The sequence below is a fragment of the Protopterus annectens genome, chromosome 11.part0 (genome assembly GCF_019279795.1).
Source record: "Protopterus annectens isolate FY-2018-M chromosome 11.part0, PAN1.0, whole genome shotgun sequence".
NCBI lineage: Eukaryota > Metazoa > Chordata > Ceratodontiformes > Protopteridae > Protopterus > Protopterus annectens.
Genome location: NC_056745.1, coordinates 103,601,263 through 103,619,051, shown reverse-complemented (window position 1 = coordinate 103,619,051; position 17,789 = coordinate 103,601,263). Strand labels below are relative to the sequence as shown.

The 17,789-nt window shown below is 42.3% G+C and overlaps 1 protein-coding gene across 5 annotated transcripts in view; it reads left to right on the top strand.

Annotated features, from left to right (window-relative positions):
• Nucleotides 1–17,789, top strand: part of FBXO7 (F-box protein 7) — a 457,269-nt gene that overhangs the window by 389,553 nt on the left and 49,927 nt on the right. For 4 of the 5 annotated variants that reach the window (XM_044087479.1, XM_044087477.1, XM_044087478.1 and 1 more), the window contains exon 8: nucleotides 3,948–4,124. The exons of the other annotated variant lie outside the window; for it this stretch is intronic. In XM_044087479.1, coding sequence (XP_043943414.1) covers nucleotides 3,948–4,124 — 177 coding nt within the window. The remainder of the gene's footprint in view (nucleotides 1–3,947; nucleotides 4,125–17,789) is intronic. 5 annotated transcript variants of the gene reach the window in all.

The window sequence follows — 17,789 nt, the reverse complement described above, 5'->3', positions numbered from 1 at the left end:
GCACTGTTTTAACTGTTTACATGTATATATTTTAACCGTGGAAACTGGAATACAAGAGGTTAACTTCAGAATTATAGCTGAAATTAAATTAAATTACTTTATGGCTATGCAATAAAAGATGGTATCTTTCAGTTTTCAATGAGCTAGAAACACAGAATATGTGCTGAGAAGCTCTCTGTATTGTCTTCAGAGTGAACTAATTAGTACCTCTGAAAGTATGAAGAAATGCAATTGTTTCATGACATCCAGCATCTGCTAAAGATCTGAGGTCTATGTATTTTCATAGGTAGATGCTAAATGCTGTCAGCTTTTAGCAGTGGGGGGGTTCACCTGGGATAGAGTCAGATGACAAGAAATGATGTAATTCTGCAAGCTATCCCAGCAGTAGTATTTGAGGTATTAATTTGAGAAGTCTCTTAGACAAGGCATTCTGTTTTCTGTCTTGGACATGACAAGAACCATTCACCAAAACATCTGCCTTGCTCTAATTAAGTTAATATAGTGAAGCTTAGTTTACATATTTTTCTTTATTTATTTGAGACTCTCCGGCAATGTTGTTTTAAATATTTCCTGTGATTTTGAACTCTGATGTCACTGTGAATATATATTTAGTATTGTCTTGTTCTTTAATTCTTTATTATTAAATATATTTAAACCTTTCATTGTGGCTGACCTGTGTATAGATATTTAAGTTTTGAGAGTACTTTCATATTTATTTGGTGACACTGTGTGGGCCACTCCTAATAGCCTTGCTCTTGGTCATACTACCATTTGTATTAATATTAATATTACACAGTAAGATTGGACACCCTTTGTTAAGGGCCTTAAAGTAGCTGATAAGGAGTTGACTGGTGGCAGTGGTAACTACTTATAGTCTGGTTAGAAGGGGGCATAGCTACTAAACCTGTGCCAGCCTCTCCCAGGTGTGTGTGTAAACTGCTTGGGCAGGAACATGAAACACTGGTTGGGCAGAGAGAGTGTTAGAGGACTTGACTTGGTCACTCAGCTGAGATCTCAACTCTATAGCAGTGCCAGTGGGGAGTCTTACTGGGGATCAGGAGAAGGAGTGAGAAAACAGCCCCGGAATGACTTTGGTCTCTGTGTGCTGTTAAGGGAAATTGCACTTGATGCAGAGATCTGCATCTGGAAATACTGTGTGTGTACTTGTCATCCTACCAATGTACATCCCCCACTTTTGCCAGTGGTGAGGATTGAGGCTCCTTGATTACTGGTTGGCAATAGTGGGTCATCACAGTAATAGTGAAAGCCTGATCTATCAAAAGCTACTGGATCTCCTCTGGAATGAATTTACTCAATGGAAGAAATGTATGATAACAGTGAGTCTAAATGTGAGACACATTTGTCAGTAAGAAGATTTGATGAGAATCACAAAAGGAGAGTGAGGGCAGGTGCAGCTCTTGGACCCCAGTTTACAAACACTGAGGGAGGCAACCAAGGGGGAATCCTAATCCACATGGGCTAAAGGGAGAAGTGATGTGGCAATTGCTAGCCCAGAGAGCTGTTGTCAAGCACTTCTAGCTATAGCCCATGGTATTTCTCTTTCAGGCCATATTAGCTTATGGTCATGCTTTTTATTTATTTATTTATTTATTGCAAGGCATTACAACAAATGTAAGAGTGCCAAAAGTTTGTTAAGCCGGATAGGCCTAGGGTACACGAAGCTGGTAGAGCACCATGTAAACACAGCTGTCCATATAAATAATACAGTGGGCAGGGTTATGTAGCCAAACAAATATATGTCAGGTAAAAGGGGCTAATGTATTCTGTCACACTCAAGTGTCATTCAAAGTAAAATGCAGGGGGAAGTGTGATATAAAATGTAACTTTTATCTCAAGGTTCACTCCTTGAAGGTCTCTCAACAAAATCCTAATGAGTCTTGAAAGGAGAGATAAGTGTGAGAAGAACTGGAATAATAAAAGTAAAATGTGTAAATGGTAAAAAAAAAAAAACTGTTGTGGAAAGTATTACACTTTTAGCTAAGGTTTGCTAATTTCTTGACTTAATATTATAGAATCTGGTGTGTAAAGTTTGCCACACTAGTTCATGTGGTGATTTCCTTATTTTGTGTCCAGTTTGTTGAATCTTTCCCTTCCCCTTGTAGGTGTAACTGTGAAGACAGGAACGGTGTCTTATGAATTTAAGCTACACCCACAGGAAATCCTGTTTGGATCTTATAAGTAGTGGGACCATTAGTTTATCCTGGTCAGTTACAGTTACTACTGGAAGATACTCTTGAATCAAAGCTACTTACACGTTCCGTTTTGACTAAAACAAAAATCACAAACACTAAGGGGCAGTGTATCCTTTAGCCAGAGAGTGGTGGCAGCTGACTGTGGGGTCTCTCTAGGAGTTGAATGAAACTCATAAGAGAGTAAGGAAGGGATTTTAATTTTAATGTTCTATTTTTATAAACAAACCACTCAAGAAGACTTCCTTCAGTACCAGTCAAAAATATTAAAACATGAAGAAGTGAGCAGGAGGAAATACACATAAAACACTTCAATCAGGAAGCTCTTATACAAATATTTTAAACAGTAAGACTCTTTATAGTCAGTCTGATGTTATCTCTATGTCAGTTTTATATGGAACAGAAGTGCTCTTTGATTGACTATTATTAACTATATATACTAACTCCAGGATCGCACTACAGTGGGGAAAAGGGCATATACCTTTTACTTGCCATACAGTACTCTATACAGTGCCATATGTACTAACTGCAGTTCAGTGAAATGAGGTTCAGTGAAATTAGTTTTCAGTAATTTGAGTTTTCAGCTATGTGGTCAGGGTGAAATGAGATTCAACGAAACAAAGTAGACCCATAAATATATATATATATATATATATATACACACACACACACACACACACACACACACACACACACACACACACACACACACGCACGCATAGTGCAAATTAATAAAAATAAAAGCTTTTTTTCTAGTCTTAAATTAAATGAAAACAGGAAACTGTATACATTAATAATATGTGAATAGGTGATAAAGTTTCTTGTTAAGTTGCTGCTACATTTAAAATAAATAACATTCTAATAACAAAAGCTTTTTAAGCAAAGTGCTGTGTTTGAAGTGGATTTGGGCAATCCACCATTTAGTATATAATTTTTATTTAAAACTGATGCAGTATGTTAGCATTTGGGGAGGTTAAGCATGCTGCATGATTCTAAGTTTATTACAGCTGGAGTGGTTTGTTTTTGGCCTTCTTTAACAGGTAAGTGGTTATAACAATGATGTGTATTTAATTTTACTTTTCGCATCTTTATTAGTTACTGGTCATGCATTGAAAATTTAGATGAAAATCTGGCATTGGATTTACCAAACACTATTCAATCAAGACTAGCTGACTGCATGGAACTTTGTTAGCAGTGAGGCAAAACTATTTTAAATTGAAAGGGTCAGAGTCTTCCTCATTTTTTATGTTTTTCCCTCCCTGTAAGACCATGATCAATGGTTCCTCTACCTTTACCCACTTGGCGCATTCCTTATGTGGAGATGGGAAGTGGGTATTCCCAAGTCAGGCAAGAGCCCTGTGGCTTGTTCGTGGCCAGTCAGACCCATCCTCCTTTGCCAGTAGCTGCAGACACCCAGAGTGCTAATCTAATTTGATTTACTTGTGCTGTGGCCAGGTCTTTATCCCAATACACCACAGAGCAAGTTTTCCCATATCTCATGTTGAGTGGCAGTCCACTGCAGTCCTTTCAAATAAAATCTGAATTGATCAAAACTTGGGAAAAGATCAGTTGTGTTTTCAGCAGTGTTCAGTTTATTCAGCTAGCTTTGATCAAATAAGTTTCAACAATCTGGCTGGCTACAGCTCAAACCTATCCTATGCAGAAAATGTAGTACAGTAGAACACTAAAATATACATTTATTGAAAGTAACAGCAAAAGTTATTTTGCCTTTGCCAGCTTTGAATTTGCCAGATGTGTTTGGACTGGTAGTTTTGCCACTGGAATTGAAGTTACGAATTTTCCGCCTCCTTGATGTTGAAAGCATTTTAAAATTGTCTTCCACCTGTCGTGACCTCAGTACAGACTTGAATGACAAACTGCTTTGGCGATTTCTTTATATTCGGGACTTCAAAGGTATGTTATACTGTTAGTTCATTTTTTTAAGTATTGCTGTTTATGGTGGGGATTGAAATACTGCTCCAGGAGGCAAGGAAAGCCTGAATGTGCAATTCCCTAAGCAGCATGTGAAGGTTGGAAAATGTGTTTATGGCTGCTGTAAATGATCATGCATAGAGCAAGGGACGAACAAGCTATATCTCTGCCCTGCACAGTCCATAAACATTAGTCTGTGGGAAGTCTAGGCCTAATAGCTTAACAGCTCCTTGTTGTTTGAGCTACTTTGCTCACAATTAGTGTAGGAGGAGTGATTAACTGGGCTAAGGCACAAATAAAAGCATCCGTTGCGTTCTTAAACATTTAGAAGGTGCATGCAGAATATGACAATGTAAAATAACTGTACAAAATAGTTAAGTTTCTTCACTGCTGTGTTTCTTAGAGACTGTTTCTCACGCAAGGAGGCATGCTTCACTGTAGCACTGTTTTTAAGTCTGGATGTTACTTCTAAGCATTACAGCCGACTTGCTTATCTTTTGTTCATGCCCCTTGACCCATACAAGGCTATTCATATAGCTGCTGTCATTTACATTATTTAATTTAAGGATATTCACAAGCTTCAGAACATAAAGCCTGTTTCACAGACCGTTAACACACAGGAATTTCACTGCTGCTGTAGTACACTATTTGGGGTGGGATACACCCCCGAAGATCTAGCTGTTCTTCAGGTGAGCTGTTAAGCCAAGGTGTCCCATCTGCCTTGGTTGGTTGGTAGCTCAGGTAGGTATAAAAGATCCCATGACTCTTATTGAAAAAAGCAGGGGTTCAGCACTTGTTTTTTCTCAACCCTTGACATAAAAATTGTAAGGAATTAACTCTTCAAATAACCAGATTCATGTTCAAATAAAATCAGTTTGTTGCAGCATGTTTTCCATCTACTATATTTAATTATTAACATTAGATGTAATGCGATCCTATCTCGCCTACATTCTTGACTGATGGGCTCGGAGCCGAGAATCGGCACCAACTCGGCCGATACAAAAGCACGAAGCCTCTCATTGGCTGGGCCAACCCCTTATCCCAGGATGCACCACGCCCAAACCCCCAGATCTCGTTTGCCGCTTCTGAAGCAACGACATGGTCTCGACTTGGCTGTGGCTAAGTACCCTTCCTTTTTTGGCCTTTTTGGGTCGTTTTTGCTCTTAGCTTAGAAATTTTATAACCAAACAGCTATTTTCTTCTGTACTACCCTGTGATTGGCTGTGTTTGTTTTTGGTTGTTGTGTAATTCCTTCTGTTTGGTGGGCTAGGCCCATTTAAGTTAGAGGGCCTTTGCCCTATTTCTTGTCGAGCGTTTCAGTTAGAGCTCTTCCCTCCCTTCCCTCCTTGTGTTTCGAGTGCTTTGTGGGTCATGTCTGGCAAAGAAAAAGAGCATAAGCCGTCGGGCTTTAAAAAATGTGCGAAATGTGGCTCTAAAATGTCGTTAACAGATGGCCATGCCATCTGTGTTTATTGCTTAGGGGAAACACTTCCAAGAATCTTGCAGTGTTTGCCATGCCTTCTCCTCTCGTGTACTACAGGAGAGAAAAAATAAGTTGATCCTGAAAGGTTTAATAAAAGCAGCCTTTGAGGAAGCTATATCTTCTTCTCCCTCTTCGAAATCGAAGAAAAAGAAGTCTTCGGCTCCGACAAGTCCGTTGGAGCTGCAGGAAAAAAGAACTAAATCTTTGTCCTTCGTCCTCATTGTCCTCTTAGAGGATCTATGTCTGGGTCTTCTTCCTCGGCGAATAGAGCTTCTGGTGCCCCCCTGTCTTCGGACAGCGCGGCTCCGAGGCCTGAGGATTCCTCCATGTGTGGTCCCCCTTTTTCCGAGGAGCCTTCAGAGACCTTGCCTAAAGAGCCCCCCCCAGGAAAAAGTTGTGCAAGAGGAAGCACATAGACTCCCCAGATGAGTCTGTCACCTCGGACACCTACCTTGATGATGCGGAAGGGTCCCCGAAGTCGTCCTCTGATGATGTCTCATTCTCCGATGTCCTGGAGATCTTGAGACAGAGGGGCGACTGGCCGTCCAAAACCCCTTCCGTGGAGGAGTCGGTCTTCCTCAAGGCCTTCGGAGCCCAACCCTCCCCCTCCTGGGTGTCGCCACCCTTCGATGAATTACTGGACCTTATTTGTCGAAGGGTGTGGGAGCACCATGATTCTGTGGAGCCAGTTCCTTCTCGCCCCAACAAATTTTTATCTGCACCCCCTGGCAAGGAGTTTCTAACCATGGGAGTTCCAGTGGATGCTATGGTGGTGGCGTCTGCCACCCAGCAGGATGTGGCAGAGGCATCTAAGTCTATCCATCCTCCTAACAAGGAGTCCAGGAGCATGGATAGGTACAGGAAGCGTACCCCGACTTCAGCGACCTTTACCCTGCGGTCGCTGAATTATTTGTGTCATTTTACGAAGCTCCAAAGGGATCTCATAAAGGAGTTGGGAGATATCCTGTCGAGTAACGTGCCTGAGGCGTTGACGCAGTCTGTCAATGCCCAGCTGTCTACCCTTTCGTCGATTGTTAACTCTTCCATGAAGCTGATATCGTATGCAGCTGAAGGGGCGAGTAGGGCAGCGAGTTTGGGCGTAGCCCTTAGGAGGTAAGCCTGGATGCGCTTGTGTCACTTTGCAGAGGCTTTCAAGTCTTCTTTCACAGATGCTCCATTCGACGGGTCCTCTCTCTTTGGACCCAAGGTGAAGGACACACTCACTAGATGCGAGCAGGAGGGTAAGACTTTGTCTGCCGTTGGGGCCCGTTTTTCGCTCCCTTCGAGACCTTATCCCAAGGTGCAGAGGGGAGGAAAGATGTGGTTCAGAAAGTCCAAAAGTCTTTCCCTGCCCATCAGAGTGACCCCCCTTCCAGAGGCAGAGGAGGGTTGAATTATTCTGGAAGACGTTGCCCTAGAGGCAGCGGAGGCCCCCGCAACACAGGAGACCGCGAATCCTTTCATGGTTCCTCCTTCCAGCGTCCCTGAGGGACTGCCCGACTGTGCGTCTCCGGAGCCAGTCGGGGGTCGATTTTCGGAGCATCCAAGGGCCTAGGGTTCCATCACCCAGGATCAGTGGGTGCTTCATATCATCGCCGGAGATTACACCATTCCTTTTATCCATCCCCCACCACCGTCAAGGAAAATCGCGGATGTGCCACCCAGTCAACGGGATCAAGCAGCTGTAGAGGTCGCAAAGCTGCTCGAAAAGGGAGTCATCCAGCCAGTCCCCGCAGGCCAGACCGGATTAGGAACTTACTCAAGGTTATTGCGAGCATTTCTACCAACAGAGAGGATAAAGATATTACAGGACCAAGTACTAGCCTTGCTGCCCCGACGGAAAGCCCCAGCCAGGATGATTCTTCAGGTTTTGGGATCGATGGCCGCCTCCATTCCTCTGGTCCCTCTGGCAAGATTGCATATGCGAATTCTCCAATGGCTCCTGTCAACCCAGTAGTCATACCAAGAGCTGCCACTGTCCCACCCGATTCTCATTACGGAATTGTGCCGGCGGGATCTTCGTTGGTGGCTCCTGTCCTCCAACCTGAACAAAGGGAGATCATTCTGTCCTCCCCCTCCCATTGCCACAGTGACCACGGACACCTCCCAGATAGGGTGGGGGGCATTATCTGGGCAGGACGGTCCAAGGCACGTGGCAGGATCACGAAACCCACTTGCACATCAGTGTGCTGGAAATGAGGGCAGTGCTTCTAGCGTTGCAGGCACTGCACAGCTCTCTTCCCAAGGGTACCATCGCAATATTCTCAGACAATATGGCAGTGGTATGTTACCTAAACAAGCAGGGAGGAACCAGGTCTTACCCCCTTTGCAGAGAAGCCATGAGAGTGTGGAATTGGGTGATAGCTTCCCAGAGGTTTCTTGTGGCAACGCACATTCCGGGGGCGTCCAATGTGATAGTAGACAGGCTGAGCAGAGTTATTCTGATGCCTCACGAGTGGTCCCTGAACAACCAAGTAGCGGCTCGGATCTTCTACAAGTGGGGGTTTCCCTGCTGCGACCTTTTCGTCAGCCTCTGGAATGCGAAGTGCAGCAATCTCTTCTCCCTGATTCCTTCTCAGGGGGAGTCACCCAGTGACGCTCTAGTCCACAATTGGCCCTCCGGTCTGCTCTACGCCTTCCCTCCGGTCTCTCTACTGCCAAAGGTGATTTAGAAGGTGATCTGCTTGGGAAGCAGCATGATTTTGATCGCTCCACACTGGCCCCGCCAAGTTTGGTTTCCCTTCCTTCGGAAGTATGCAGTGGAGGGTCCTTGGATTCTGGATCCAGTTCCAGACCTCCTGACTCTGCAGTCGGGTCATGTCCATCCTTCACTGCGGACTCTCAAGCTAGCGACTTGGCTGCTCCACTTCCAACCTTAGACAGCATATCCTTTCGCCTGAGGTGGTCCGGATTCTGCTTCCTCCCACAGGGCTTCCACTAAGGAGTTATATTCTAATAAATGGAAAAGGTTTGCCATTTGGGCCCAACGGCACAACCTTGACCCGCTGACAGCCCCGGTGTCGGCAGTATTAGATTTTCTGGCAACTCTTTTTAAACAGGGTTCCGCTGTCTCCACGCTTAAAGTCCAATTGGCAGCGATTTCTAACTATCATGTTGCCTTTGAGCCCTCGCTCATGAGTCATAAGTTGTGCAAGGCCTTCCTCAAGGGAGCTTGGTTGCTTCGCCCCCTGGTGTCGCAACCTGTATTACCATGGGATCTGAATGTGGTTCTGGGAGCCTTGACGTCTCATCCCTTCGAGCCGGCGGACAATTGTGATCAAAAATTCTTATCCTGGAAGACTGCCTTCTTGGTAGCTATTACTTCAGCCAGAAGGGTTTCAGAGATTCAAGCCCTTTCTGTCAAAGCTCCTTATCTAATCTTTCATAAGGCTAGAGTATCTCTACGATTAAATCTGTTATTTCTTCCCAAGGTTACTTCTGCTGTTTGTCTGCAACAATCTATAGAGCTACCAGTCTTCTTTCCAAAATTTTATAACAAGGCAGAATACAGACTTCATCAGTTGGATGTACATAGACAACTGAGATTCTGTTTAGACAGGACACAGCAGCACAGGAAGTCAGACCAGTTGTTTGTGGCCTTTGCAGATAACAGGATTGGCAAAGCAGTAACCAATTCCACTATTGCTAGGTGGATTAGAGATTGTGTTTCATTTATTTATGCATCAACAGGAAGGGACCTTCCATTTCCAGTTAGAGCGCATTCTACTAGGGCTATGGCAATCTCTGTGGCCTTTCACACCAGACTGTCTGTGGATGAGATATGCGCAGCTGCCACTTGGGCTTCTCCACATACCTTTATTTCTTATTACAAACGTCCAGGGGTCAGGCGTCCTTTGGTTCCACAGTGCTCAGGAGTGTCTTCCAGTGAGCCTCCCAGGATCTAGATGCTAGGGACGCTGTCCCATCAGTCAAGAATGTAGGAGAGATAGGATCGCATTACATCTTTTAGTTATGTACTTACCATAACGATAGATGTATGTGATCCATCTCGCCTACATTCTTACATACCCGCCCTCCTTCCCCCTACCTGTTGGTTCTGGAGGAAACACTGTTGTTGTTGTTCCCAGGAAAGTATTATTTTTTCTCTCCTTTCCACGTGTCTTTTTGTTGGATTGGTACATGTGGATGAGTGATTGTGGGGCAAACAAGATCTGGGGGGTTGGGCGTGGTGCATCGTGCATCCTGGGATAAGAGGTTGGCCCAGCCAATGAGAGGCTTTGTGCTTTTGTATCGGCCGGGCTCCGAGCCCATCAGTCAAGAATGTAGGCGAGATGGATCACATACATCTATCGTTATGGTAAGTATACATAACTAAAAGTTTAACTTTATGTAGAAAACACCACCAATAAGTAACCCATTAAGTTGTCCATTTCCTGTCTAATAATAAAACAAATTTTAAGTGTATTTGCTGCAGTGTACTATTGGGTTCTACTTCCACATCCTCTAAGTAATATCTTGCCTTAACTTGTTTCAGCACAAATTTAATGACTGCAGTATTTGCACGTGATTCATGCATTTGTCCCCCTTTGTTTTTCTTCCCACAAACCATAAATTAATTCTGCATTAACTGTTTGACCCTAGCAGGACCCTATCTTTTTCCTACATTTCTATGCTTTGTTGAACATAACTACATTCAAAAAATGTTTTGTATTTATTTTATTTATTGGGTTTTTTTTTTTTTTTTTTTTTAAGGTTTGTCTATAATTAATTCATAAGCAGAATATTTGTGCTTCACGTTATTTATTTATTTGTTTACATATAACTGGTCATGTACTGGTAACTGCATTATGTCCCACATTTCAATTAGCGTTATCAAATCTAGTAACGTGGTCAGAGTTTCCTTTCCATTATTACTTTTTCTAAAGCAGCTGTATTCTGTATCTTTTGATTTCTAACAATTTTATATATAAATATTTGATTATTTCCTCTTTATACTTTTAAATCCAGTGTCTGTTTTTTTACAATATGCTTGTATCACCTTCTTTTTTTCCTTTACACAATCTTCCCTTATCATGTAATAACCCACTATGTATTCCTGTGTGTCACACAGCCATCTGACTACATGCACTTAAAGTTCCCTATTACACAACTAACAAAGTCCGAAGTAGTTTGCATCCCTCGCATCCTTTTTTAAACTTCCAGGCAAATAATATCTCATTCATATTGGATTTAACCGTGATCTCTATATTAAAGAGAATAGAGAGCCTACTGCTTTAATTTACAATGGTTTTTGAATCCATTATTTAATGGCATATTCAGTACTAATGGCAGTATGAATGTCTCAAGAATATAAACACAACTTTTTTCTTAGTTATTTTCCACTTTTTCCATTTCTAAATTTTTCCAACCACTTTCCTTAACACTGACTCCAAGTTTTCCGTTGTTTACCTACTCCAAAGCAATCGCCACAACTCTCTTTTCTTAAAACTGCACTGTAAACTTTCTGCATTCCAGTTTATTGACATTTTCAGTGTTATGCTTTTGTATCTATTTTCTACTGCCTTACTATTCTTTTAACAAATGCAGCTGTCTCTCCATTTCCAGTGAAGATAGGCAAATCATCTACAAATACTGTCACTTTAAATTTAGCACCTTTGTTGTTTATAATTAACTTTGTTCTTTCCTACATGTCTAGTTCGTCAAGTATTGCATTAATCTAAAATATGTATAGCAGTGGATTGACCAAACATCCTTGCAGAAACACTAATATCTACTGTGTTACTTGTTTCTTTGCATCATTAGCTATCTAGCTATCACCCTCAGTCGTGCTGTATACTAACGTAATTGCTTCCACTGATTCCCCCTGATTTACCTTAAATGCTTTCTGCTGAGCAAGTGAAATCATATGCCATTTCACTTTCTCTTCTCTTCTTACCTTAAGAAAAAAAAAATAAAGTTCTAATGAATCCTTCATTTTTTTGCCATATGCTGTTGTGTAATTGCATGCATCTGATTCCTATGAATTATCCCTCCTTTATGCTTCTCAGTACTTACTCAGCAGAAAATGTGCAGCCTGCTGTGGTGACGCTAATTATTCTCCAGTTTGTCCATCTTTTTTGTATTAGGAAAAGAAATGCTTCATTCATTCTTCCAGTACTTCAAGCCTTGCTTTTGTCTTAAAAAAAAATCAAGTTATTGTGTTGGTTTAACATCTGCTAACGGGTTATATACTTCACCTGGTATTCCATCTAAACTTGCTGCTTTCCCATCCTTAAACCAGTATATACCGTCTACGGTTTCTGTAAGAGTAAACTCTCCTTTACCCTCTGCTGGTTCACCATTTTTTTCTTCTCCTAAATAGTCCTCTAGTACAACTCTCTACCACCTCAGTTATTTCTCCTGATTTAGCTAGCACCTTCTTTTTGTTATTTTTTCAGAATGTTTTATTCCTTCAGATTTGTTCACTTTATGCCTGAAAACATAGCAAACATCCTTGTGGAAATATTTTCTTATTTAAAAATTCCCTTTTGCAACCAAGTACTAATTTTTTTTCTTAATCTTTTTAACTTATTCGTATTGGCCATGGCCCATCTTAAATTAATGCTAAGCCTGTTAACAAAACAAAAGAAATAAATGAATTGCATCGATCAAACAAATAATGTTTCGCTTATTTATTTACTACATGCTGAATGGGGTTATTACAACTGAGCACAGCCTATTTTTGGACAGTTTGAACAAAACAAAGGGAAATTCTCCCAACTTTTTGAGTAGAGTGTTCCTGTAAATGGAGTTGTAACACTCTGAAACTGATAGGTGAAACAGATGGTTGTTGATTTGCTGTTGTCAAATGTTGGAACACTGTGGAACTGCTGGAAAAAACATTTAGAGCTGTGGATTTGCCATTGTCAGATACTGGAATAATAGGACACAAAGCCGGATGGTATGCATACTGATGTTAAGTGGAAACTTGCAGCATATGGAGATAAAAGCAGCAATTCATATATATGTGTGTGTGTGTGTGTGTGTGTGTGTGTGTGTGTGTGTGTGTTTATATATCTATCTATCTATCTATATATCTATATATATATATATATATATATATATATATTTTTTTTTTTTTTTTTTTTTGCAAGGAAGAAAGATGAAGTGACGGGCTGACCACCTTTATCAAGTGCATTCTGTTAGAGCTGGACAGTTAAAAGTGGAGGCTGTTTACAGAATGGTAGAAGGTTATGGATAGACAGCAGAAAAGTCAGTAGAAAAGTTTATAGTCAGATGTTGCCTAAACGAGCCAAACTTGGGTAAGTGCTGCCAGTGGTGCATTTCAAAGGTCTCAGACAGCTAAAAGTAATTTTTTTTTGCACCACAAAGAAACGTGGTTAGCCATGCCTGACAAAAGATACATTACAAATTAACTTGTTATGAGAGGGTTTGTGGATATATTCCCAAATAAACTCACTGCCTTCAGTCAGTGCCAAGTGAAGATGTTTAAAAACTGCTACTTTATTAAACGCTTCAAGGTTTTTTTTGATTTAATACTAAGGAAAGAGAATGTGGATGTTAATCGTTTACTTGCATTATTTAATCAAAGTTATACAAGATTAACAGATCTAGAACTAACAGTTAATTAGACAGAAAATATTAGTAATTTATTTGCATAGTCCATTGAAGTTATACACTGTTAACAGACCAATAACTAATAGTTGGTGCTTGGCACTGGAGAATGTGGTTGGAAGATTACAGGAAAATTAAATACTATGGAACTTCAGGATGAAAATTTTTCTTGTGTCCTTTTACATAGGGCACTATGCCTGCGACTGCTTTTTAGCCGATACCCAACATGACATTTTTACTGACCAGGGGAAATTTATTTAGCCAGGGCACTGGGGAAATTCCCCTTCACTTTGGTAGAGGTACTTTATGATCTGATGTTGTCTCTTCCATCCGTCCTCAACTGATGGGTTATCTGATCTGTACAGATCTGACGTTAACAGATTCTAGACCTTTAGATCCAAGGCTCAGGCTCCTCCCCAGCCCATATGTTCCATCCTCCAACTTGTTACCCCAGATCTTTCTTGTGGCTGGAAAGCTGTATACATGGTGCTGGGCTCAATGCTGTTCTTTTGCTTATTTGGGCAGATAACTAATAACTTTTTGACCATTTTTCTCATATTGCCTTTTAGTTGCTAGTGATTACACCTTAGTGTAGATTTCTGTTTTTTCTGTATGTTGACTTTTTTGTCTCTTTCCCTCTTTCTTTCCAAGGAAACAAAATCCTCCTCTATTGCTGTAGCTAAACATTGAATTTGTTAAGGGGGTTTAGAATTATAGGCTTCATTTATGGTATTTGTATAGCTTTTTCTTGCAGGCTATACGTTTTCATTTATAGCGCCTGACATGTCTGACAAGGCCTTGAGTTTTAAAAAGTGCACCTCTTGTGGCCACAAAATTCTCCCTCAAGTCACACACTTCAAGGGTGTTTATTGCTTGGGTTTCTCACCTGGATGAGGATTGTTCTGCATGCTTGGCATTTGGGGCTAGGTCTGTCTTGGACCATAAGTTCAAACTTATGCTTAAGGGTCTTCCCCCAGTCACATTGGGGGTATTGAATCCCTCCTAAACCAGCTCCCCTTATGGTCAGAAATCGGGAGAAAAGCAAAGGCGACAAACCTAATGAAAAGAAAAAGAAGGAAAAGAAAAATCTTCAGAAAAACAGGGGAAGAGAGTCTCCGAAGAGGTCCCCCAACCCTTCAGGCCCATCGAGCCCAGCACCAAAACTGTCAAAAACTTTGTATCCAACTCTTTCATCAGAACCTATCAGGATCACGTCACCAACTCCTCCTTTTGTGGAGTTCAAGTTCTTGCCAGACCCAGTCAGTCCTTGGCTCTGATCTTTTTCCAAGAACAGTCCTTTCACTGGATCTCTAGACTGCCTTTAACGGCTACTTCCCAAGGTCAGTGCAGTCATCGAGGATCCTGTCTTGAGATTGGCATGGACAGGATGATGAGGAAATTCTTGAGGACCCAGATTCATTTGGGTGTCCTTTTTACACCCCCCACTGTTGGGGGGCTTGGAGCCATCCCTTCTACTCCTCTATTAATAGTTTCTCCTTCATAGATCTAACTGTCAGATCCATAGTCTTTTGATTCATGAGTTCCCCGGGAATTGCCTGTGTCAGGGCTGGCAGGGTGGGTGTCCAACTCCGAAAATATCTCATACTCTGTGTACTCTGACAGCATCAGGTCTGGATGGGTTCTGGAGCTTGAGAAGTCAGTGCTGATGCCAGGTGGTCAGGTTTGTATCTGAGACTCTCGAATCCTTTCCTTACAATCGGCACTTTGGCCCTCAACAGCTCAGGAGTCTGCTTCAGAGCCATGCCAGACTGTTTCTCAAAACATGCTGTTGTCAGCGTATTCGGTTCCCACAGGGATAGCTTTTGGACTAGTTTCAACTTTGGCCTTTGAGACTTTTGAAAGAGTTCTCAATAAATTTAGAGAACAGGTTTCTTTTATTGTGCTCAGAACCATCCTAACCTCTGCTAATATCATCTGCTCCTCTGTCTGCACTGGACAGCTGATTTCCAAAGGCCTTGATACAGTCTGTGCTGTGGACTCCCCATCTGTTTCTGAGTCTTCCCCGGAATTTCCAGCCATGGAAGTACACAAGAAGCACATATGTAAAAGGAGGCACTTAGACTCCCCCCAGGAGTCCGTCACTGAGGATACTGATTTCGATAAAGGAGTGGTTCCCCTTCATTCCCCCTAGAAGACATCTCTTATGTAGGACATTCTAGACTGAAGGGAGGGATGGTCCACCAGCACCCCCTCCCAGAAGGAATCTGTATCCCCTGAGCCTTGCAGAGCTGGCCCATGTACTATCTGAGTGGTCCCTCATGCTGACAAACTCATAGATTTGGTTTTGTGGTGGAATTGCAAGGAACCAGATGTAGTGGAACCAGTCCCTTGAAAACCGGATGAGATTTTCGTCTCCTGTAAACACAGGCCACACTGGAGCATAGCTCCAGTAATGAATTACATTATGGTTGCGGTGCTCAGAAAGAAATGGCTTTTAGAGCAAAGCTGTATTGTCCATCCTTTAACAGGAAGTTCAGGGTGTTGGACAGGTTCAGAAGGGGAATTTATGTCTCAGTGACCTTTGTATTAAGAGAGCTAAATTACATAGTCCATTTGACATGTTTTTAGAAGGACTTGGCCAAGGAACTCTTCATTTCTCTCTCAGGGTTCTTAACTTTAACTCCATAGTCACATAAGACCATGGAGAGACTGTTGGCTACCCTACAATCTCTTTCTAATATGTTCATTTGCCTATAATATGATGCTGCAGATGACACTTCAAGAGCAGTGAGCACTGACATTTCTATGAGCCAGCATGCCTAGATGCGTCTCTGTGATGTTGCAGAGCATTTCAAGACCACCTTCAGCAGTGCCCAATATGATGGGTCCACCATTTTAGGACTAGGTTGAAAGAAATGCTTTCCAGAAGCGAACAGAAAGGTAAAACCTTGTCTGTTGTTGGAATCTGATTATCCACCCCTCAAGGACACTTTCAAGGAACCAGAAGGGCAGTAAGAAGCTACTTCTGGGAGGCAATAGGCCTCCCCAGAGGTAGTGGGGGGATAACAGCAGATGTCATCCTCATGGTAAATGTGGTCCACAAACCAAGGGTTTCATGTTCCATTCAGTTAGAAACACTTCCAGTGCTCCTGAAGGGTTGTCCAAATGTTGCAATCTGGAGGCAGTGGATGGCCGCTTGTCACTGCACCCCACAGCCTGTACAACTATCACCCAAGATACAGGGATGATGGCTGTACAGGCATCACCAAAAAGGGTGTAGAGAATTATAACCAGAGGTTACATCATTCCCTTTCTTTCTATAACCCCCAACTCAAAAAGACTTCCTGACATCTAACCCCTGTAGAGTAAGGCAGCAGCCCAGAAAGTCAGAAAGCTGCTAGACAAATGAGTCATCCACGAGATCCCACCAGACCAGCAGGAGTACTGAGTCTATTCAAGTTTCTTTTTGGTTCCAAAGAAAAGTGGGGATTTTAGGCTCATACTAAACTTCAGCCACCTGAACAAGTATGTGAAACAGGCAAAGTTCCAGATGGTCACAGTTCAGTTTTTCTTGCCTCTTCTGAAGAAGGATGACTGGGTGTGCTCATTGGACCTTGAGAACACGTAATATCACTTAAAAATATCCAGATGCTCCAGAAGGTTCCTCCGCTTTTGCCTGGAAGTCAGACATTTTCATTCATGGCCCTGTCTTACTACAGCCCTCCTGGTGTTCACAAAATGCATGAAGGTGGTCACAGCTAATCTCAGTCTGCATAAGTTCCAGGTGTTTCCGTATTTGTGCAACTGGCTTATAACTTCTACCACCAGGAATCTACTTGTCCAAGCTAGGGCTACCTTGTTTCAGGTTTGCATCAAACCAGGAATCATGATCACCATGGGAATGTCCAAACTAACACCTGTTCAGATGATAGCATTCATAGGGTCTCACCTGGATGCAACTTTACAAATGGGCAGACTCCTGGAGTTCAGAATAATGACTTCGTTTTAGCCCGTTTAAATTAGAGGGCTCCCCCCTTTTTTCTACTTCCTTCTACAGGCAATCCAGGAGACATCTACGCTTCCGGCTGGGAGCCAGCTATTACCAATTCAGAGCTCTGCCCTTTGGCCTCACTACAGCCTACAGAGTGTTTACCAAATGCATGGCGGTAGTTACGGTTCACCTGAGGCGTCTAGGATTCCGGGTGTTTCCGTAATAGACGACTGGCTTCTGACCACCTCCACCGAGCATCTACTAAGCAAAGCAAGAGATATCACCATCCATCTATGCTCAGAACTGGGCATTTCCATAAATTTCAAAAAATCTGCCTTGTTGACATCTCAGCATATTACATTCATAGGAACAGACTCAAACACAAAAGACATGGTAGCAGAATTGCCTCATGACAGGGTACAGACACTGCAACATCAAGTGTCTATCTTAATGTTGAAGAAGAAAGTACAGGAAGTTTGTCCTAAAGGTCTTAGGCACTATGGTCGCTGCTATAACACTGGTACCTCTGGCATGTCTACGTAAGAGAGTCCTACAGTAACTACTGTTTGCTCAGTGGTCCCTGCAGGAGTTGCCCATGTCCCACAAGATCTTCATCACAAACTCCTGCAAGAAGGAC